The sequence below is a fragment of the Anser cygnoides genome, chromosome 3, assembly GCF_040182565.1.
Source record: "Anser cygnoides isolate HZ-2024a breed goose chromosome 3, Taihu_goose_T2T_genome, whole genome shotgun sequence".
NCBI lineage: Eukaryota > Metazoa > Chordata > Aves > Anseriformes > Anatidae > Anser > Anser cygnoides.
The window spans coordinates 64,156,640-64,181,322 of NC_089875.1; the positions used below are offsets into that span (position 1 = coordinate 64,156,640).

Sequence of the window (24,683 nt, forward strand, 5' to 3'; positions counted from 1 at the left end):
AAAGAAAATTAAACAGTGATAGAGCATGAGTGTGAACAGTGGAGCTCAAATGCCATACTTTAAAATTATTAAAACAGGTCCTGGCACCCTCCTAAATTCTCCCAGGAATAGTCTAGGAGGCAGTATGGGCCAGTAGCCATCCTCAGATGATTGTTTGGATGGGACAATTCTCTTCTGGAAGATGAGAGAGTTAAGTAAAGTAATGTAATAATTTTATTAATTACTCTATACTGTCATTTCTTTAAATAGCTGCTACTAATTCAATAGTGGAGTATGTTAACAATATGTCTATGTGAATGGCCTCAACACTAGAGAATAGGTCCTGGCAATGCTTAGTTTACTAATGCAGATGAACCCTTAAAGTACCCGTGTGTCCTGCTTTCTGCTGGGTTAGAGTTAGTTTTCTTCATAGTAGCTGCTGTGGTGCTGTTTTTTGGATTTAGGCAGAGCACAGTGCTGATACCAGAGGGATGTTTCAGTTGCTGCAGAGCAGTGCTCACACAGAGCCGAGGCCTCTCCTGCTCCTGGTGCTGCCTGGCCAGCGAGGAGGCTGGGGGTGCCCCAGGAGCTGGGAGGGGACACGGCCAGGACAGCTGGGCCAGGCTGCCCACGGGGATGTCCCACATCGTGTGGCGCTGTGTGGAACAATAAAACCAGGAGGTTGGCCGGGGCAGGGCATTGCTCAGGGTCTGGCTGAGCATCAGTCAGCAGGTGGTGAGCAATTGCATTGTGCATCACTTGTTTTTTATATTCCTTCATTATTATTAATAATAATAATAATTTTCCCTTCCTTTTCTGTCCTATTAAACTTTATCTCAATCCACGAGTTTAACCTCTTTACCTCTTTTTTTTTTTTTTTTTTTTTATTCTGATTCTCTCACCCATTCCACTAGGTGGAGGTTAAGGTATGAGTGCATGGCTGTGTGGTGCTTAGCTGCTTGCCAGGTTAAACAACAACACCATGTGAACAATGCTTCTGGCAGTGTAGCCCAAAAAGTAATTTGCAAACAGTCTTCATCATTGGTAATCTGCGTATTCAAAACCCAATTCATTCAAATGCCATTTTATGGCTGAATACAGAAGTCTGTGTGTTCAGTTTTGGCCTAAGCACTGTTTTATTACTCCAGTTTCAACCTGCTGGAATGAGCAACTCATGACAAAAATAACATTAGGCTTTTACTTCAGTACAGCAACAACTCTAGACCCTGCGTTTTCCTACGTACCTACTCTGTTCAGAATTATTTTACAGTAAAATGAGGAAGTGTTTGATATTTTAAGAACATTTTAAAATGTCTAAATTAATAGTTACAAGACCAAATACACTGTGCAAGATTTAAGCAACTTTTCCCAGACTAACATAAATTAGTACCATATTGTACACATGTTGTATGAAGATAATATCCTGCCAAGTAAGAAAATGTCATCCTAAAATAGAAAGTCACATTTCCTCAGGATATTGATCTAGCTTAGCTGGATTCTATAAAAGATAGAAAAGTGGATAATGTAACTTCAGACATGAGAAGTTATTAAGTGAATTGACTGTTGGAGCTGCACCTAATCCTCAGTCCCTACAGCACAAGAATCTCTCAGGTCAGATTGTTTTTATAGCACTAATCTCCTAATGCAGCTCACTTTTGGGAAGCAGGAGGAACTCTGAAGTGATTAACTTGCTATGGTGCTGAGTCTTGTATCTTTGCACAGTACAATTATTCTCTTACTTGCCTCCCAAAGTCATAAAACAATGTACTTGAACTCCACAATTCCCTTTGAACATATTTGAAAGGACTTTATATCTAGTCATAGTGCTCTAGTAGTCATCTCTACTATGGAGGGGGTTGTTTTCAAGTTTTCAGTGTTTTAATATATACAATGCTTAATAAATAACGGACATGCAAAACAATATACAACTAGCAACATTTCAACATTGAATGAATGGTTAGACATCTACATGCTTTAGTCTGGATCCTGCTATACAACAAACAGCAACAGTAGCTTGAATGGAATTATGTTCATCAACTGAATATCAGCCATCTGTAATCTGTGGTGTCTACCAGAACGCAGAAGACAGTAACGTTGCAGAGTAGCTGCAGAACAAGTATACAGTTGAGAACAAAAATCTCAGCTCTGTTGCATGTATGGTGCATGCACTGCTTCATTCTTACAGGCCCCAGAAAGTTGTTTAAGGTTTAAGACAAGAAATTAGGAAACAATGTACATCTTCTTTGCCTCATAACTGATGTTGATAGTGTGCAAAATGTCATGCATCTTTAAAGGAGCACAGACAACACTACCTCATCTGAGGAGCTGATAAATAACAATGAAGAGTGCATTATCACATATACTTTTATACAATTTACTGTCATACAAAACTCAAGTTCTCGGTCAGCAAAGAGCAGGTTTTGGAGAATGCAGTATTCACCTCATTTCTACAATAAAAGTCAGACAACACAAGCTCAAAAAGATATTTTTTGACCACTATTTCTGTTGCATGGGGCCACTCAAGAAAAGCCAGAATATGCTTTAGGCAGTAGTTATGGTAATTCTTCTTTTCTATATCCTCCTATGATCCTACTTGATCTGATTTATTACTTCTCCTTCTTCAGTCTTATTTAGTAGTATCAGTGCTAGCTCAGATCACTTTCCAGGGCTCACTGCTTTTTATATACTCCAGCACAAAAAGTTAGCATGTGATATGATCACACAAACTAGAGGAGCAATAACAATATGTTTGTTGTTTTTTTGTTTATTTTGATACTAACCCAAATCAGAGAGGTTTAAAATTTCTTAGAGTCTTTACAGCAGCAAAATCACAAAATACATTAACTCCTATGACATACAGATTCTAATCATTACTAACATAACTGTTTTAACTAATTAGCAGAGGATTATAGTCATCCCTCCAAAAGAAACATTTAAAAGGATTTTCCTATCATATAATCTCAAAATGTTTTCCTTCTTTCTGATTGGCATCAAATGTAATCAAGAGCAAAGTTGCAGGAAAAAAAAGGATGAGAAGCAAATACAATAGTTTGTGCTTTGAAGCCATGGAAAATAATTGCATTTCTTTACAGGTGATTTTGCCTCCAGACAATTTATCTGACTTGCCTGTGTAGATGGACAGAGTAAAGCAGCACTAAAACCTATTACAAAAAAACTATGTTGTCACTATGTTAAAAAAAAAAAAAAACATTTAATAGTGTTACTGAGGCTAGAGAGAAAACATTTTGTTCTCCTGGATTTTCCCATATGAAACATTTTTCAGTGACAATTCAAAATCAAACAACAATGGTAGAAGGCAGTGCACAGAGAGATGCCATGGAACCAGAGTTTGCCCCAGACCAGTCCCTCATTTAGTGCTAGATTTTCGTGTGATAAAGGTTTGAATGTGTGGTAAGGACGGCTGAAGACCTTTAAATATAAAACCACCGCCATCAATTCAGAGGTACCCAGGCTACAAATTGAGGTTAGGAAAGTATGTGATCAATTATCACCATGTCCTTGCCTGTTTCTTATTATATACTCCTTGGCATTTCCTGTTGACCACTGTGATTAAACAGCCTACTGGGGTGGATGGACTTTCTTCTGATACAGTATAGATACTATTATCTTCTCAAACTTTGTCTTTTCCTCAAGAAGATACTTAAGGTTTATTATTCTATGCCAAGAACTGGAAGTATAAACCCTTCCTGCAGTGCTTTCTGATCATAATAATAGAAACACACTCAGAAGGTAATATATTACCACATCTCTCTCTGTTTTCCCTGAAGAAACAAATAAAACTACTTGGCAAGAGTAGTTTTGTACCTGAATCTATGATCTCCCTCTCAGGACAAATTTCCCTTCTCAGATCTGCAGTGTGAATCTCGTTTGCAGTTTACTGCTTTTTTAGACATTGTGCTCCTGTTTCATATGCAAAGCTCTCAGTACTGCAGATGAAAGAAAGTTCTTCCCCAGAGCCATTGTAGAATACCTGATGCAGATCCAAAGAATAGATGACCTAATATAGATCCAGACCAAAGATCTGTAAGAGAGTACCCTAATGTATGTTGGTATACCTGATAGATATTGAGATAAAAAGGGAGAATTTTTGCTTCAGTTACACAAAAAAATCCCCCATAAAAATGACCTATACTTTCTAACAGAATTAATCACTTCATATCCTTCCCAGCAGTCCAAATCATAAGTAGGTGATATGCAAGCATGCATCCACACTTTTCCTAGATACAATTCTCTCATGAACTCCACTCTTTCCCTTTCTCCTCCCCAAAATCAAGAACGCAGTGGGAACCTGTGATATTTTTAGGCTGGTCATTAACTACATAATTGTCTCTAAAGCATGTGAATTTTCCTGTGGAGATCTGGCACAAAAACGAACGAGGAATAAATAAATTAATTAATAAAGAGAACCTATTACAAGTCTTTGGAAAGCTTAAAATGGCAAATTAGCCCTATGGACAACTGTAAGAATCTTGGGAACTTTGAGGAGCTCACTGAACGCACCATTTAATCATAACTGGAAACAGCTTCCTGAGTGCTTTTATCTCCACTCTTAACAAGATGTTGAATGCTATCCCAAGCAGATGTACTTCTCTGGGCAGCTCAAGTCTCTGGGTATTCACGCTTTTGTTCACACACTCAGGATACTAAAGCACACTAACAATAAAATGGTTGCTTAATTGCTGCTCTCATATTGCTGGGATTTCTATTAAGTTGCTTTGTATACAAAAGAAAAGAAGACAAGATTTATGGCCTTTGGGGCAGTATTCAGACTACTTTCTTTGAACTTTCTATGTTTTACATAAAACCATATGAATGGCCTTCTAGTGCAACAGTTAATAACTTTCTGCTGCAGCGTTCAAATTTTCCTGTTGGTCCCAGACTGCCCAAAGTGCACACAGTCAACTTGTATACCTACAAGATGTGTATATAAATCTGTGATAAAGACTACATATTTTTACCAATACACCTAATGAATAAAATTTAGCTTTAATATCCTTCTTATTACTCATTCATTTGGTATTCATTGTTTTAACACTGACCATAATGATATCTATTAGGTTTTACAATGGATGTCATTTATCCTTCCATAAGAATTTTATCATAATTCAGCATAGACAGTAATACTCATTATGATGGATCTTTTTTCATTAACAATGTGGATTTGTGTCCACATTATCCAATATAATATCTGCTGTATTCAAGCATTAATTAGCATCCACTTATTTTAAAGTGGCAGTCACTACCTGCCTAGAGCACAATAAATCCTGCTTTGTAATAGAAGCTTAAATTCACCATATTCTTCAGGCAAAGTGAACGCATTTCGGTAAATAGTGCTTTCAGTGCTTTATGAAATGCTGCAGCAGTAACATCGATGCTTCAGTGATTATGAAACCTGAGCACACTAGAAAACAGCCCACTTCTACCAGGAAATATATTCTGGAACTCATTTTCAAAGACATGGTTGACTTTAGTCACTATACACTTATTTCTACTGGATTTTCCCTAAACCCCTGAGCATCACAAAACAACCTCAGGTACTAAATAGAGAAACTGATAGATGGCTTTTCAGATCTCTGAAGATTTTGGCATTTGAATATGAAACTGTACTTGTTCAGTAAAAGTGTCAGAAGGACTATATTAGGTCAGATCAAAATCCTCTCTTTCAAGCATAAGAAAAACAACAGAACATAGTTATGTGTTTGTTCTGCATATCTTTTATGCAGAAATCTGTTTAAATGGACATAAAAATGAAATATGCAAAATACAGGAAATCTACACAACAATTTAAATAAGTTTTCCTTTGTTAAAAGCATTAGGAATCTTTGGAAGAAAACAGAAAAGTACTTTTTTATACATGTTCTAGAAATTTTTACTTTTAGATACATCCGTGGAACAATGAGATTCACTTGTGGTAGCACATTTCATATATCTGTAGAAAAACCATTTTCTAAATGGAACCTGCAGCATTTAGCCACCCAAAATACTGAAAGACAGCTTGAAAGGACTATGATGTAAAAAACTTGAGAGAGGAAAGCAAAATGTTTTGAAATACAAAATATGTGATCAGAACAAAGTTAATATGCTATACAGCACATCTACAGACAAGAATAATCATATTTCTCAAAATCAAATATAGAAAACAGTTCATGGTATAGGAAAGAAGGTAGACAAAGAAGCTAAATAATGATTTATGGGAGAAGTAGCTAAGGCTAAGTTTTTAATATTTGCCTAGAGCAATACTCTCAATGGCCATGAGCCAAGTATACAAACAGTAGTCTTAAAGTATATGAGAACCAGTCAAAATATTAATAAACAAATATAACTTTAGGGGAAAACTGCTGATTTCATTAATTTAGATAAAGTATATGAACTTCATCAGATTTTTTGAATATTTAAAAAAAAATTTGGAAATGTTTTTCTTAAGTAATTTTATTTTTATCTGCAGCTTTCATAAAACCATTAGATTTGCAACTCTGTGATTTGTATTAGCAAGTACACTTTATCACATTTTAATAAAGGTTTCAGTTTGATGAGACCGCCACTAAACAGTGGATGTAGTGCTAGTTAATTTGGAAGGGACAGTCAGGAGATACACTGAGTCTTGGAGAGCTCTTCTGACTCTCTCAGATCTTTTGGCTACTATTTATTTCCTTGAATTTTGCAGGCAGAGGGATGTTTTATTTCATGAAGTTCTGGGAAGGCATGGTGATGATTTACTGATAACGTCATCTACTTGATGGTTGGAATGGTTGGAATAATAGATTTTGAGTTGCTGTATTTGTTACCAAATGTTAAAACTTTTCTACTACCACTAGTCTGTCTTCAGCAACAAAGGAAGAGAAGAAATATGAGTGACAGATCCTCAAAGGTACACTGCAGAAGCTCAGAAAATCTTCATTAATGCCAGACAGGCTCAGGTTTGATTTGGCAATGTCACTGGCCAAAATATGAAACAAAGTATCTCACTGCAATTTTTCTAATAGAAAATTTGAAAATGTTTGGTAGAAAAAATCCAAGTGAGTTTTTTTAATGAGGAATTCTCAGCTAGCTTTAATATAAAAGTTTGAAGTTTGCTGAAGTTTGACTTGATTGGCCTTGTATTAGAAAGTTTCTAAGTGTCTTTAATCCCATGTGGCTAGTTTTATTCTCTTGCATGCTTTGTGTCATACATTCATATTTTTGTTGGATAGACCAAACAATATATAAAGCTATTTGTATTCAAATATATATATGTATTATATATTTGACATTAAAAAAAAGACACAGGAAAATGACAAAACTGGATTTTTGTCTATCTACCTGAACTGTACTAACATGTCATCTATGAAAGAGAGGAATCATTTACTGGATTGCACATGACATCACATGAACTTCAGCAATAAAAATGTGGAAAGATCTTTCTCAAAAGGACTTTTCATCACTGTAGACTAAACAGAATTAACTCAAAAATTTAAATAATAAGACACAGCTGACCAAACAACATAACTATTTATTTGATTAGCTGTAAAGGCATATGTTGTTACAAATGTACTTTGTACATTTAAAACAGCAGTTTCAGTCCACCAGTTTTATTCATTTAGACCACCTAGGTTTAATAAGTTAGGAAATCTTATTTCCATAGCTAATGACAATAGGATAATGATCTACTCATTTTGTTCTTCGTTTTACTTTTCTGTTCTTCATCTCTTTTAACTTGGTAAACATTTAAAATGACTAGATATATGTATAGCTCCGTACTGTTTCATTTTATTTAAAACATGTAAGAATAAGAAGTACCTCTATAATATAACTTTGAACACTTTTACTTTGAAAATCCGATCTGAAAAGAAAAATAATAAATGTAAATTAAATACTGTAGTATGGCTTTCTGGAGCATGGAAGATAGAATACTAATACAAAACTATGTACTATTCACAGTATTAACATGCATTAATATTGGTGCAAACATGCTTTCCAATTCATGGCAAAGCAAACTTAGAACAAACTGAAGTTTTGCCATATTAGATGTGCATTTAAATATGCACTGCAATAAGACATGGCTTTTCAGGACACTGCAGGAGACTTTCTGATGTAAATCATACAGTATGTTAGGGAGGCACGCATATAGATAGGATTGCTGTGCTGACTGAATAGCTGTGTAGCTTAAAGCCTTCATTCAATGGAGGACTCACTCCAGGCCACAATTTCAGAGCAGAGTGTAGCTATCCTGTGGATAACTGAAATATAGTATAGAAATCTATAAAAGAATTTATTTTGGGCAATTTAATTAAAAAAATTGAGTCATAACCAAAATCTCATTTCAGGATGTTAAACTGAAGGTATGTACCACTGGCACTGTTATTTTTAATTAATAAAATACACTGAAGTCCTTAACTATAAAACAATCAAACAAAAAATAAATAAATAAAGGAAAACTGATACAGGAAAAGTAGTTAAAACAACTGTCTTCATTGTGGAAAAATTTCCTGTGCCCAAAAAGAGTTAAACCAAACAAAAAAATGGTCCATAAGTGTTCTAAATATTTCATGATACTTGATACTTAAAGGTTTCAAAACCTTATAATAAATTCATGAAAAGTATCGATAGTGTTACAGTTCCTCTACCTTGCTTATTATTCTGAGAAAATTACTTCTGGAAAATAAATTGATAGGACTGAAAGGGCTAAACAAATAAAACAAACACTCCAATTAGAAAAAAGTATTCTCCTGTATTACAATACAGAGTGCCTCTGAGACTGAAAAGGCATGTAGATAGCAATCAGAAATTCATCCAGCCATCTCAGGAGACAGGATAGGTACTGCACATATTGTGAGAAATTTAAGGTACTTCTAGCAAAATATGGAATGTTCAGACAGGTCCATTAAAACAAACAAACAAACAAAGCAACTTCACCAAAAATAACTGTAAATATATTCATTTGGGTAAAACAATCATCTGTGTCTACTCATGCATGCTATCTGCTCTCGTTGCTGACGCTCCTGTCAATCTGAAGTTGAGAGGTAATGGCCCTGTGATTCAGGGAAACTGCTGAAGTGTGTACTCAGGCTTCAGTTTGAGAGATGGGTTCATTTATCATCATAATAAGCTATTACCATTGATAGGTCACAACTCATTGAAGAGACAGTCAGTCTAATTGGCTCAATTCAGTTAGCTGTGGATGTGCCTCAAGGAGATGAGCGGTGCTTTGCAGGTAATATTCAATCACCCAACAAACCACTTGTTTAATAATTTATCACAGTTCAGATTGGGGTTCTAGCACGATTATCCCTTCAATATGCCAAATACCTGATCTTAACCCTTTTGTCTCTTGAGTCCAGGAAGACAAAGGCAAATTCATTCTGTAGTTAAGGCAACCCTCTCTTCTGGAAAGCTACTGAATTTCCACGGAGGTTTGTTTTCAAAATAAATTTATTGTTGTTAGCTAGAGTCTGGTTTTGGAAAATAAAATCTTTGTCCTCATCATTCTCTTTTGCTAAAGATCGGTTTACAGTACATAAGCCTAATAGGAGCGTAAAGGAATGGAGCTCCTTTTGCTTTCTAGAGATTTAATGATGCAGTATGGTTCCACTCAGGAATCTTCAGCAGTCAGGTAACGGTAGGATAGATGAGACAGATGGAATTGTGTACATAAGACCCAGGACCTACATGATTTAAAGGATGCTTCATACTCTGTTCAGATACTAGATCAAACCAAGAGTGACTTACAATATTAAAATATTTAGAATAACGAATCTACGAAAAAACAAGTCAAAACTAAAACGATAATTCAACCTTATGATCACTATCGTGCTACATTCTTGTCAGTTCTGGTTCCCATTTGATTTTTCAATTTTTGTAAGCATATTGCAACCATACTGAAATCTTCTTTTGTTGAATGCTTTCAGGTTCTATTTCTACCATCAGTTCCAATGGTGGTGTGGCGGTTAGCCCGGACAACAGACAAACATTCACCCTACCTCTTGCTCACTCCCTTTTCCCCTGTTATGGGGAGAAAATGGAAGGTGAAAAGACTCATGGATCGAGGCAAATACAGTTTAACAGGAAAAGCAAAAGCTGCACATGAAAGCAAAGCAAAAAAAAAAAAAATGGATTTATTCACTACTTCCCTTTGCCAGGCAGATTCCTGGAAAGCAGGGCCACAGCACATGTAATAGTTATTAGAGAAGACAAACGCCGTAGTCAAAATCATGACTCCTTCCTCCTTTTCCTAATGTTTTCCTGCTGAGCACAACATGATATGGTTAGGGAATAACCCTTTGGCCATTTTGGGTCAGCTGTCTTGGCTGTGTCTTCTCTCAATCTCTTTCCCACTCTCAGCCTACTGTCTTGGAGATTGGAGAGAAAGCCTTGATGCTGTGTAAGCTCTGGTCAGCAAGAGCCAAAAGACTGGTGTTTCATCAACACTGCTTTAGGCACAAATGCAAGCACAGCACCATACAGGCTGCTATGAAGAAAGCTAACTCCAACCCAGACAGACCCAGTACAGATGTAAAAATCAGATGTTAATATCAAGCTATCTGAAGAGTTGTATAGTCTGCCCTTCTCTGTTGTTTTAGTATTAAGCTGTAACATACAAAAATTAGTATTTTGATACTTAATTTTTAGTTGATTAAGTGGAAATTTGGTGAGTATGGAATATCACTCTCTGAAAATTAGAGTTTATAAGAGACTTGCAGCATACTGGGCCTACCACTCACCAATCATTTATGAATTTATGAAGTCAAGAATATACAGAATTTACAAAATCACTCATTTTTTTATTATAACTAGTTGAAGAACTGGTTATTTCTTCCTATAAACACATGCAGAATAAAAGGAAAAGCAGCTTTTTGTTGTACACTTTGATGTCAGTTTCAGTTTCCTTTTTCTAATGACATCTTAATTGAATTTGTACCATTTTCAACTGCTGATAAACCACTCTCCTTTCTTCTACACCCTGGATTAGTAATGGTGTTTTGTGTTTTAAAAACAAGTGACTCTTGCCTTTAATTACTCTCAGTCAAATTTGAAAAGATACAATAGAACAATATTTTTTTCTACAAGTATACAACTTTTTTTTTTGCTAAGGGTAATGGATGTAAAATGCCATTAACAAATTTAGTTAGTTGAATTAGATCTATCAGACCTATAAACTGATTAAAATATCACAAGATGCTACATACAGTGAGATAAATATAAGTGTCACATAAATTCACGTCTTAATTGCATCTATACACAGGTGAGTAGGCTCTTGGATTTGAGCAACTATGCTACACTGGATTGCTCCTAAAAGTCCTAAATGACACAAGGCAAAATTAATCAAATATAGGCACCAAAACTATTGGCTTGAAAATAGATGAGATAAAGCAGTGCTAATTACTATATGTAAAATAGAAATAATGGAACTTACCTATCTTTTGGAGATTCTATATGTGAAAAAGATTCTGAGATTGTCAGATACAAGACTACTGAGCATGACAGACTTTATAAACTATATAGCACAGACTGAAAGTAATATGAATAGTTTATATAAATGTTTGTTTCTCTGAAGTAGCAGCAGAAAATCTCAGTACTTTTGCCCTTCTACCTCCTGCCTTGTAAAGGTGGAAAAAAGTAGAACACCACAAAATTACAAAAATAAAGCTCAGCAGTATCATGAAGTTTTACTAATGATTGGTAAACTCAACAATTTCAATTACATTCTATTTCAAGTTTTAATTTTTACCCTGTGAGTCATATATATAGAGAATGACCTTTCAGAAGCTCTTATGTATAGCCTTTTGCTGATGACTTAGACTTCATCACACTCCTGTGCAACTCAGTATCAGCTGGATTTCTGGACTATAAATTCTGATTAATATAACCAGTTGAGCTGAGCAAAACTCCATTAAACTACTTACTTCCAGGTAACCTGTGGTCACCAAATAACTTCAAATATATTTTTACAAAGCAAAACCTTATTTGCTGAAGATGTTTTTCGCATGTAAATGCATACAAGAGGTATGTATGCAGAAGTACAAAGAGGTACAAAGATTACTGTATATCCTCCCCTTCTATAAAATTCAGTTGTCCTTTGCAGTCTTCAGTAACAACTATTCAATTTAGCTACCTCTAGCTTAGGAGAAGCATGTTGAACCATTGTCACCATGTTTCTTTGTGTGTTGATTAGCACTCGCTACAAATCACCACACATTAGTTCTTTTGAAGTCACAGACTTTTTCTTCTGCTTTGTTAGATCCATCAGTATTTTAGTATTTGGGATCAGAGATAAGAAGAGTAAGACTTTTCAATCTAGCAAGCAATTTACTGTCTTCTCTATTTCCTAATGCCCCTCAGTATTCTTTCTCTAGTGTTTACATCCTTTCTTTTGTGAAACTATTTTATTTCTTGCTTGTTTCTCCATTTTTCAACTGCCACTATTGATTAAAACCCTTGCCTTCAAGGCAGACTTGGGCAAGCAGGTAATGCAAAGGACACTTGAGATTTATGAAATAATTTCACCAACAATAAATTTTCTCTTTTCTCTACAGTAGTATAAGATGATTTTAGCACAAAGAAATTAAATGTATCATGGGATACCTGAAATACTGCAGTCAATGGACTCAGCCAGCCAGATTCAGAGTTCCAGGGTCCTGTTCCAACTCACTTCAAAGGCACAAAGAGGCTGTAATAGTCTACTAGGCATCCTTAGTTTTTATTGCAATCACAATAATAGCTGTATTTGAACTGTCCCAAGGGGCTATCCAAACACCATTAGAAAGAATTAAGGAGAAACAAAGTTTGCAAAATTTACTTATGTCTTGGTGGGTTGGTGTTGTTTTTGGTGTGTCATGGGTAGCTGAACACCAATTAAAATAGTCCTGATATTGTTTAACTTTGTACTGGGAATCAGACAAATTCTGGCTAGCTATGACAGAATGTATAGATGTACCGTTATCTCATTTCTTGTTGCCATGCCGAGAGAATATTTCAGCACAGCTGAAGAATCTAAACAAAACTACTTAGTACAAATTAAGTAAACGTAAAGGAAGAATCAGTCATCTGTGGCTGAGACCTTTAAAATGTTTTGCTCTTCACTTGTATTCCTATTATGTTTGTCTCATCCTTCAGTATCTGAATTTGGCTTTTATCTCACTTTTCAGAAGCTATAGTGAAGTAAGTGCTAATAAACTAAGCAGCACACTTGGAGTAAGTTGAAGATCCCTTCATACCATTGGCTGAATCTGATTACCATGGTGACAATTTCAGTCAAGGCAATTTAGATTGTGATGTAAAATAAAATGCATATTTATATTAGGTTATGATTGTTAGAAAAATAAAATATATCAATAAACTAAATAAGCTTTTTCTTTCTTTTTTTCTTTTCTAGAAAAAATGCATTCAAATGTGAAAGCCAAAAGATATTAATTTAGCTTTTTTTACAAGAGCTATTTTTCTTTAGGTTCAAATGAATCATCTTAATTTTTTTGCCGTGTGTTGGCTGAGGACACAACTTAAAGTCTGAGGACCTGCAGCAAATGTGAATAACTTCAGTGATGTTACACCAAATAGAGATTTTTGGAATATTATGTGCTGCTGCTATCTATCCATATTTTTTCACACATATGGATAACATGCATATAACAACTATTTCACTTTGCTCAAACTTAAAAGATGTTAAGAATCAATAAATGACTGCATAAAATTGTTTTTTTATAAGTCATTCATGACACAGTCACATTCCCTACTCCATCCCCTCCTTACTTTCCCCAGATTAGATGTTGTTACACAGTCAAATCTGGGGCCGAAACTCATTTCTGCGCAGAGGGTATAAATTAGACAACTTCATCATGAAGTGCTGGACTTCCATCACTGTGGAAAAATCCCTCAGACAATCAGCAGCTCCTTCAAGCACTGACATTATATTACAAAATGACAGACTTGGGCTTGGGCAACCCATCTACACTAGCTAACCAAACCTTCTACCTGAGGGCTTAAATTCTCCATGTAATGATGTGAAAGAAAGAAATGTCTTTTAAAGGCACACAATGGGAGAACACACCAGACAACTTAAATTTCACTACCTCAATTTCCTGACAATAAAAGTCATATAGATATATACTCAAAAAATAATTAAAAAAAAATAAAGTTAAAAATAAAATAATAAAATCAGTGCTGGCTCAGCTTAAGACACAGCTGTCTGTTGAAATTATGTGGGCTAGGTCAGTCATGTTTTTCCTGAGAGGCAAATGAATTTAAAACCAAAATGATGGTAGAAAAAAGTAGCTTCCACCAAGAATTTATTTTGCATCTTATCCACTTACACTGAAAGGTGTTAAGTTAGATTTTTCACCTTTTTGGAGCAGGCAGTAGGAGAAAGAAAAAGATTTGGGGACCTACCTAACTCAATCATGTCCTATGAACTACAAAGTCTTGATATCTAAAACCATGACAATACTAGATGAAGCTTTTTTGGTTTAGATACATTAATAATTTAGGACAATTGATTCTGGCATTTCTGTTCCAGCTGATTACTGTATTATTTATGCTTCTTTATGTTTTGGGTTTCAACTCCTTCCTCCCCCCCCCGGGAGCTCTAGACTGCAATTTTCTTTGCATTATTCTGCTTTTTGCACCAGAATTGCCTAAGAAATGAAAACAAATGGAAGGAAACAAACATAAAAGCCACAAGGACCTGGTTTATGGTTATTTTATAATTCAATATTTAATTCTATGAGGTATTCTGGGCAGCCTGCAATATATAATATGTTACAAAAAAAAAAAATGCTGCTCACTCCATTCCAGTCTTTAGCTTTCCACAGCAAAGTATTTTTTAAAGGCTGATAGATTTTTGGAAATTTGTACATATTGGCTACAGGCTTATTACAGTGTCTTCATTTCTGGAATCAGACATTGACTTTTGTAAGTCAGCAAACAGGTTACACAGCTAATTATGAAAGAAACAGCAACAACAAAAAAAACAACAGGCAAAATAAATGATGTGGCAGGGTTAAATGGAACAAATCCCCTTACTGTTCTCCATGCCCAGACTACACAAAACTTTCAGCTGCTGTCTGGGTTTTCACTAGAGGTCAGAGAAGGAACAATATATTCACCATATGGCTGCTTAAAAGAATATGGATTTGACAAACACAATGTTTTAGAATTTTTCCACGATAACAGACTTTCAAGCTTCAATCTTCTTTTGCTTTGACTTTCAGTATACTGTGATTTAATGAAGGACCAAATTAAGTTAACTTTATTCACACTGAATGGGATCATGCTGTATAATTAGTCCATATGACTCCTGTAAAATTATATTTGATGCAAGAAACTGCTCAATCTTGGTAGGACCTGCAAATGGTGTTTTGGAGCAGAGATGTTTTACAGCTTCTATCATGTTGTTTGCAATCTGAGTATTGGCAGCAGCTGCTCAAAACACAGACAGAGATGTTAGAGTATGCATTATCTATGTCCTTCCTGTATGGCTACTGGGTGTTCAGATTTAATGTTCAGAGACCTGGATTCTAGGACGTCTTCTGCCTAAAGGCTGAACTAACCTCTACCTGCTGTCTGAGAGCACTGCCCTAACCACCTAAAAAGAGGCAGGGTATATTCTCCACCTTCATGGTTAAAGTTGGGCCTTAGATAAGAAAGTAACATATTTGCAGCTGCAGGCAGGAAACAAAGCAGAGAGACTTCCTCTAACCAAAGATGGATGCCTCCCTATGGAATCTCAAGTGCTCTCAGCTATCCCTCATGTTTCGGGGGGCAGGGGACAGCAAGGGGCGTTATATGTTCAGATATGATCCATATTGTGCTTTATGGTGGCTACTCGTAGGTGGCTTCTCATCATAGAAATTATCAAATTGTTTTTGCAGAGATATCAAAGGAAATGAGGCAGAGCATATACATACTGCAAGACTTCTGAAACATCATGGATGCCTAGCCCTTCAATACTGACTTTAAAGAAACAGGTGCTTCAAATCACCCTGCTGAGTTTAGTACTTCATTTTTCATTAATTTTATACTCTCAGTGCCCTGATCAAACAGCATCAGACTCTAGCTTGTAACACTTTCAGACCAATTTATAGAAATATTTTAGCATGGACACAAATTTAATACACACTTACAGGTTCGTTGTCAAAACAAATTAAGAAACTTCTGACAAAAACAATTCATTTTTTCAAATACCTAACAATTTAATGAGAGATGATAGAATTTTTCAGTAACTAGAAGCTTGAATGGACCACAAATTCTCCTGATTGCTCTAATCCTTAGTTCAGTAGGGTAAGATAAGGTAGGCAAGAAGATAAACTACTTTTTGATACCTACTAAAACCTTGATACTAGACATTTTAAATCTGTTCTCCCAAATTATCCACCAATTTCTAGAAACAAAATTCCTCCAGATTACTCTCAAACTGCATTCTGCATCAAAAACAGTTTTCAAGTTCTCAGTTCAAACAGATATTATATAGTCAGATGTAAAATAGCTGGCTTAAAAAAAAAAAAGTATCTGTATTTGTCCAAAAAAGTTTAAGCTTTTTTAGTGGCATGTATGTTTAGAAGAGTGAAAGGATATAGTGATGTTAAAATAATTTGCTTATTCTCCCTTTGACATAAACAAGAATACTGTATCATCTATAGCCTCCTGTTATTTATAATCTTTCCTTAGAGACACAGTCAAAGACCAGTATCACATAGTCTAATGTCATCCAGATTTAGAAACACAAAAAAAGAAAGCTGAAGGTTGCACATTAAGGAGCATCCCACTTATAACACTTTTTTTTTTTTTTTTTTTTATCCAGAAGAAGCATTTGGAGATGGATGTAAAACAAGCAGATAGCACACATATGGCAATCAACATTGTGGAGGCTTAAGCACAACATGCCAACTTTATATTAAAAGAAATCTTTTAAATAAGGTTTTTCAGCTATATTTAAAAACTGGGAAATGCAGGATGGTTACTACCTTTTGTAACTCAATTCTATTTTGGGAATACTACTTAAAAATAGTAATATTAACAATAAAAATGAAACAATTTTCTGTGACACAAGGCTTATGAATTACAATAGAAGTTTACATCTTTATGTAAGATTTCCTAAATTATTCTCCAATTTTCCTAAGACAAAAAAAAAAAAATTCTTACGATGATTGCCTGCTCTGAGATACCAATTATTATACTACCACACAGCTAGCAATCAGTCTGAGGAAAGGGTGTTTTTATCCAGTTTCAGCTGTTTGGTTTTATTTGGTTTCAGCTGTTCAGAGAAATATTTTATTGAGTTTACAAATAAGGACTTGCAATATTCCATCCCCATAGCATAAATCATATGGGCTAAGCATGTCATTATGACTATAATTTACATGATGCAACATGACAGTTAAGATGTACTGTGGTAATTTGTGAGTGCTTTCAGTATTACTGTAGTATCAAAAATTTATATAGCTCAGTTATTAAGGCAAATTGTTTCATTCATACAGAGATGTCTGACAGTAACCACAAAGGACCTCCAAATTACACTGAAAAAATATCTTCCACATTCAAATGATTTGTGCACATTCTTATTATTATTTTGCTCTCTGAACAGAAGCAGGATGAAATTCTGTCTGTAAAAGTATCAATTCATATCACAGGGTAAGTTCACCAGGTATGGAAAACTGTAGAAAAAACTCTCCCTTGTCCAACTAAATGAGCCTGGCTATCTTTAACAATTTATAGCCATGAACAGGACGCCCAATTCTTTGGAATAATGCTATTTAGTTTCCACATGCTCACTTACCTTCTGTCATGTTGATTTTCAGCCAGCAGGAAGAAAATAAATAAATAAGAAGTTGACAAGCTCTAAGAGACCACAGTGGAAAATATGCTCATGCGTTAGGGTTAGCATTTCAGATAACATTTTATCATAATTGGGATTATGGAAAATGGAAAGCTGTTTAGCTTTCTTAATGTTTAGGACTCGTTCAGTCCTCAGTTCTACACTCTGGCCAAAAAAACAAAAAAAGAAGAGAGAGAGAGAGAGAGAGAGAGAGAGAGGTTTGCCTGAAGGTATGATCTATGATAGAAGTCTTAATGGTGAAAAGCCCAGAAGGCAGACCACAAAGGCACCCAAGACTTTAGAAAGCAAATATTTGCCTTAAACCTGCAAGGCATGAATATGTGTGTATGTGCACACATACACACGTGTAGACTTGGATAATTATATGCATTTGAACTGGCATAGAGCTCACAACAGCATTTTCCAAGTTCTAGGGCAGACAGCTCCCCACACAAGCTTCTTGCCAAACATTAAAGTTTTGTAACACACCCCCACAACATCTGATACACAACTTGCATCTATGAAAAGCAGATGAGGGAATGGGTTTTCAAAGCTGAGGACAAGGTGGGAAGAGAACAGGACAAGCTGAACTGCACACCAGCTAATTCATTCAAAAAACAATGCTGCAGACTATGCAGACTACTCTAATACCTGACAGCAGAAGCCAAAAAAGGGCTCAAGGTCAAAGATACTTAGTTAATTTTCTCTGCATATATTTTTTGCCTCACAAGGACACTCCATATGCCTCATTCCTTTCTACTTGCACTTTTGCTGGTCAAATAGCTATCCAACTTAATCTTCCATCAATTCCCTTCAAAGCCTTACTTCTTTTCTCTCTCAGTAAATCAAATTAGCATTTAGGCAAGCACCATCTGCACTTACTTTGTTGCCCAAATAAGAACTGGGTGCACTCCAGTAATATGTCTGTGGCAGTACTTTACGTGCAGCCACGTTGCTGATGCTGAGCTGCTGACGTCCACCACTATTCTTTTGTTTGGGAGTAACTCTGATGAGACCCGGTAAGCCAGCTAGATACCAGCCATTCATGTCTTCTATCTATGATGACAGAAAATAAAACAAAACAAAACACATTACAGTCAGAATCAAGACATCAGTCATTTCAATAGTCAAAACCTCTCATTCTTCCATTTTTAAAAAATTGACTGTGTTTTATATGATTAATAGCAGTTCAAAAGCTAAGGAAATATAAGGGTAATAACAATAAAAAATTACCTTATTGTTTGCAATTGGGAGTTATAACTCCCGAGCAGTTTGTCTGAAGTATGTATTGTATGCAAGTATTTGCTTTCACTGTTTTGCATCATCCAGACAGAGGAAGAAATTCTATCTTACAATCTTATGCATAATTCCTCCAAACATTGTACAAGTTTACAATAAATAATATCAGTCACAGAAGATGAGCTGACAAATGGATGCACATTTTCTGATTGTAGTAGACTATTTAATTCATAATAATTTTTTATTATAAAGCCTTAAAACTTTCAAGTTTAAATATACACTTTTTTAGAAAGCCAAAACAAAGCTGAAAGCACCAGAACTTGAGTTTTTGAATCAGCAGTGAAGTGCATACTGTTCATACGAGAATGGCTTCCGGAGCCTGGATACAACCAGAACAATAAAATAGCTCAGCTGTGGGCTGGAATTTTTTCCAGATGCTGGCATGTAAATGAGCACACCAGGCACATGATTTTACTCAGATTTCCAGCATACAATGCCGCTGAGACCAGGAGCTACCAGACCTGGAACATATTTCCCAAACTAGATCTACAGACGTGAATATGTAGCATACAACCATTACAGTAGAAGCAGTGTCTAAGCTTTGAGAACTAATATAAAGTTTACAGTACATTTGCATGCTAGAGACATTTTTCTACAGTATAAATAAGAACAGTAGGTTCTTCTCACTTCCACATATTTTCCTAGGGATGCAGCAAAAGAAGTTCACTGAAAATGCCCCCAGTAAGGCATCCCTTCTCCTTACGTAAGCTGTTTGTTGTACATCTAATGTTTCAAAATTCTTAATTATTTCAGGTCTAGAAATCTAATAATGACCTGTAAAAGTGGTCGCCCTATGTATATATCGCATTTAACTAAGTACTGATTATGTTTGCATACGCCTGGACTGTGTTTATGCACATGGCTTCATTTGTGACATTTATAACTTATTTTGAAATTTTCACTATTCAACTGCACTTCTTCCAGAATTTTTTCACAATGAAGCAAATATAATTTATAAGCCTTTTCTTTTCGATAAATGACAAGATGTATGGGGCACAAAAAAACCACACATGATTTTATAGTAAGATGCACTCTTTTGACAATGGACAGTGAGAATATACAAAAACACAAAACCAGTGGCATATACTGATATGGTAGGATTTTTCTTACACTTCTGTAGGTGAAGTGAGAGTCTGTGCAGACATTTGTTTTCCCAGAGCAGAAACATTCCTCACAGCCTTTGGGATTATTTTGCTGCAGATTGAAGAAACCTGGTTTGCAACGATCACAGTTTTCTCCTTCAACATGTTCCTGAAAATGCATGTTAGATTATATTACTTACTTTAGTTGTCACAGATGAGAACCTGAGATAACCAGCTTTATACTCTTTTTTGCTTTGATGCAGGACTAAAAAGACATTTATAGGAAACACTGTTCTTATTTGTAAATATTAGAACTATATCCTTTATACAATAAGTTACTACACCTGCACATAAATAACAGAACACAGAATTTGGACACCGTAAGGTTTTTAATTCTTCTTCTGCATGAATACATGCACTTGATTTCAGGGAATAATAAAGTTTATCTCTTGCATGCTTAAGGGAGTGAAAAAGGGAAGGAAGTATGGGACACATGCCAACCTCAGTTTGTACATATGGCTGATAAAATCAGCATTCACAATCGACACAAACTACAGGTACACAGTATTAGTTGTAGAAGTCATTCAACATATCTGTTTTTCAGTGGTCTATTGCTTAGAGCTGAATCCAGGCTAAATCCAAGTGTGAAAAGGGCTGCATTTTCTCTTTCCATAACCACATATGTTTGCCAGCCAAACAGCCAGATCTGCAAACTCTTCCATGTGGAAAGCAGGCACTAAACGTACATGAAATATATTCTAAACTTAGCATTTAGTAATTACATTTTTTCTTAGAAAGCTAACATGAAGAAAGTCCTGCTACCTTGCCCAATTAATCAGTTTGTCCTATACATGAAGATAAAGCTAGCTAGAAGTATGTTGCAAAAGGTTCGTGCTATGGCATGTGCTTAGAAATTCAATATATATATACATATATATCTTTTTTTCCCCAAGAAAGGCCAGAAAATTCTTTCCTTTTCAAAAGTGTTATATACAGTTTATCTAATCCTGGAAATAGTGCTCTACAGTATGCACACAGGACAAAACTACGGGCTCCAAGTCAACAGAGAATGAAAACATTATGAAAATCCTGCCCACACTGTGTAGTCTAAGCTTGCTTGAAATATACTGCTCAGAAATAAGTTCATCAAAAGCCATTTGATAGCCTTCTGGCTAGGATGTAGCAAAGATGGAGAAGATAAGGCAAAGCTATGGGGAGAAAGATGGATTAAGAAGATCAATAATGGGGAAAGGGTAAAGACAAAGAAGGAGATCAAACAAAAATATAAATAGGTTTTCACCACTACTTACACATTAAAAACACATATAACAAAATATCTTTGCTCTATCTCTATCACTGTATTGTTTCTATTCTTCCTTTCAATAACATCGTATACAGTCTGTTCAACAAACCAAAGATCTTTTTAGTACAACTCAAGGCCGTCAGTAAGTAACTTTTACCTTTGACACCTCATTAATTTCAATGATGGTATTTTTTACATTTTCACCAACAATCTTAGGGTTAATCAATGCATATTATTGTCATAGGTATGATAAAATCACCCAGCTATTCATGCTTCATTTGAAAAGTAACCGTGGGATAAAATCTGGGAGCTTGCAGGCATACAAATGCTCTTACACAATTCTAGAAACAACAATCAAGAACTCTGGTCCTAAAAGTTTCAGACCTTGCTGAAGTGCTTGGTGTGTATACATTGGGAAGTGAAAATAAATAAATAAATAAATAAATAAATAATAAATAAATAAATAAAAGAAGAGAGAGAGCTGAAAAGCAAGAGTTTTTGTTTAAATGAAAATCTGTCCTACTCTGCAGTCACAAGCAGAGTAGGGCAGCTTTTCAGTGCTTAAAACCTGCATAATTCTTTTGAGTAGATAACAAATTTGCTGAATAATAGACACATAAAGCTCTAAATTGGAAAAGATATCTAACCTACCCTTCAGCCAAAGAAGCAATCTTTCTACAGACTAATTTGTTTCTTAATACTTTGTTCAGTCCAGTTTTAAACTAACAGAAATGAGACTTTGACCATATACCTTCAGGAAGCTTTCCGCCTCAATCAGTGTAAAACAGGCATTTCTACCTGTGCCTCACCTTTTTAGACTTCAGTTTCCTGTGGCTAATGTGGCAAAGATAACAACCTCCTGACCACTTGGTAACATTTTGATACTCATCCTAAGAACTTTTTCAGCAGTCAATTTCCTCAACAAGAAAACTATCTTTAATAAATTTCAGAGCTCATTGTATGTAATTGAAAGACATGATTAAAAGAAGGGAAGCATTTTTCCTCAGACCTGCTCTTAACTTGTCCAGACATCCCACTTTATTCTTCTTATGGAGCATAGCTAATCTGGTGATTTCAGGGTCCCTTTGATCATAATCTGCTTTGATTTGAATTTGAAGATTGCTAGTGAAAATAAATGGGTATGTATCAGTACCTCAGCTATCTGCAGTGGGTATCATTTTCCCCCCATATGCACTTAAAAAGGGGTTAGAGGAATGGAAAGGAGACAAAGGATGACCAGGAAGGAGGTCACCAGAAGCGTGGACTCCCTGGGATAGGAACAGTATCTCTATTCCCTGTTTGTTTGGTATTACAAAAATAATGTCATAATAGTAAGAACCATTCAGCAGTAGTTATCTTGTATTTAGCATATGACATCTTCACCAGTCTTTCAAGTCAGAATATAATAAACTCTGATCTTATAGACTTGATAGCCAAGAAATTAGAACTCTGATATGGCTAGATTTTATTTTTGACAGAAAGCATGTGACTGTTACATAAAGTGAGGGTAAGGGTAATTCTCTGATTAGATTTCAGTGCTGTTCAGCTGTCACACCAGAGCTTAATGAGTGTATGCAGCATGAGCTGAAAGAGTGAAGTATTTCTTGTACATTTTTGTACTTAGGGACATAATGTAAGTATTTTTAAATTCACATTTCTGTCTAATTCTGTTACCTAAAAGCTGGAAGGAAGCTCCCACAAGTATGACACACAAAAACTGACCCACTGCACAGTAAATTGTCCTTTGGGCATATGTGTGCTGACTTACTAAAGAATGACTTACAGACCACCATTTCTAAAGCATTACTTGTATCACAGTATTTTGTAAGAAGTAGATGCACGTGTTTTTAGAAGTGTTTTCTTTTGATATAATATCAATATATAATTTGCTGGAGGTGAGTAAAGGAACACAGAGAAAACCACTCTTAAACCTTCTTTCCATAAATTAAGAAAATCATTGTATAGAAAGGATGATTTAAAAAACAAACAAATAAAACCTAAATATTCTAGAGATTTCTAAGCAACCATTCCAAGGCAAGAAAGAATGCCCTCAGTATGGAACTTAGCAAGAAGAGAGGATTAAATCCCTAATGACAACACTTAAAATGCAACTTTTTTGTTGTCTTAGTACACCATCAGTTCAATGGATTTTCTTTTTTGAGGTCATATTACAGATAAGCTTTAGAGCCCACAATACTTTAAACGTACCATTTCCGAGTAGTGAGGAGCGAGAGTTGAAAACAATTCACAAGCTTCTTAAGTGTCCCTTTCTTGCAGATTATATGACAGGCAGCATGCTACTAGATACCTATTTTAATTACAGAGAGTACTAAGAGTACACAGGACAATCTAAGACTTCACAGGACCAAGAACAAGTGTTCTATGGGAAGTGACTGCCACAGACATTAACATAGCTAGGTAGGATAGTGGAACACCACCGTATGATAGAACACCAGTGATTGCAGTCTTTCAGTATCATTAATATTTTCTTATAGCTCAGAAGAATTAAACATCCATACCTTACAGATGCAGAGACCTACACAAGGGTCAACATTCATACTGCCTTTCAGTGAGCAGTTGCAGGGCTGGCAGTCAGGATATCCTACATAACCCAAGGCACATCTATCGCAGTGTTCTCCTGCAAAGCCGATCTTGCAGTGACAGAAACCAGGCAACATATCTACAGGAAGAGGGAAAATGCATGAGACACATTTAATTTATCATTATTGTTATCAAATATATGTGTTAGAGTGCTCAAAGCAACATCTTCCATAGGTGTAACATAAAGGCGTTGACACTGGATCAACCATATATTTACTTAACTCATTATCCTGTCTGAGAGCAGCCAGAATAAAGCAAATAAGAACAGAAAACGTGAATAGTTATTTGAATTCTGAGCTTCCAGAAATCTGAATATTAGAGATCTTTTAAGCTGAAACTTATCCCTAAACTCTTGCATCTAATAATCCCTGAAAAAACTTCTATTAAATTGCCTAATTGACATTGAATATGTTTTTACTTCCAGAATCCATAAAGCTCTCTAGCAGTAACTTGTGCATTTAGCCATGTGTAGTGTGAAATAAAACACTGATGTATGCTAAATCTATATTTATTGCCCTTTAAATGTCATATAATAGAAAACAGCACGTAACCATTCCCTACTCATTCTCCATGTAATCTGTGATTTCAACGTATCTTTACCATATCCCACATGACA

At 35.5% G+C, this 24,683-nt stretch overlaps 1 protein-coding gene across 1 annotated transcript in view; it reads right to left on the reverse strand.

Annotated features, from left to right (window-relative positions):
• Positions 1-24,683, reverse strand: part of LAMA2 (laminin subunit alpha 2) — a 380,764-nt gene that overhangs the window by 198,601 nt on the left and 157,480 nt on the right. Inside the window, exons 10-12 of the mRNA XM_066993195.1 lie at positions 23,986-24,146; positions 20,192-20,332; positions 18,665-18,838 (exon numbers count right to left, since the gene is read on the reverse strand). Coding sequence (XP_066849296.1) covers positions 18,665-18,838; positions 20,192-20,332; positions 23,986-24,146 — 476 coding nt within the window. The remainder of the gene's footprint in view (positions 1-18,664; positions 18,839-20,191; positions 20,333-23,985; positions 24,147-24,683) is intronic.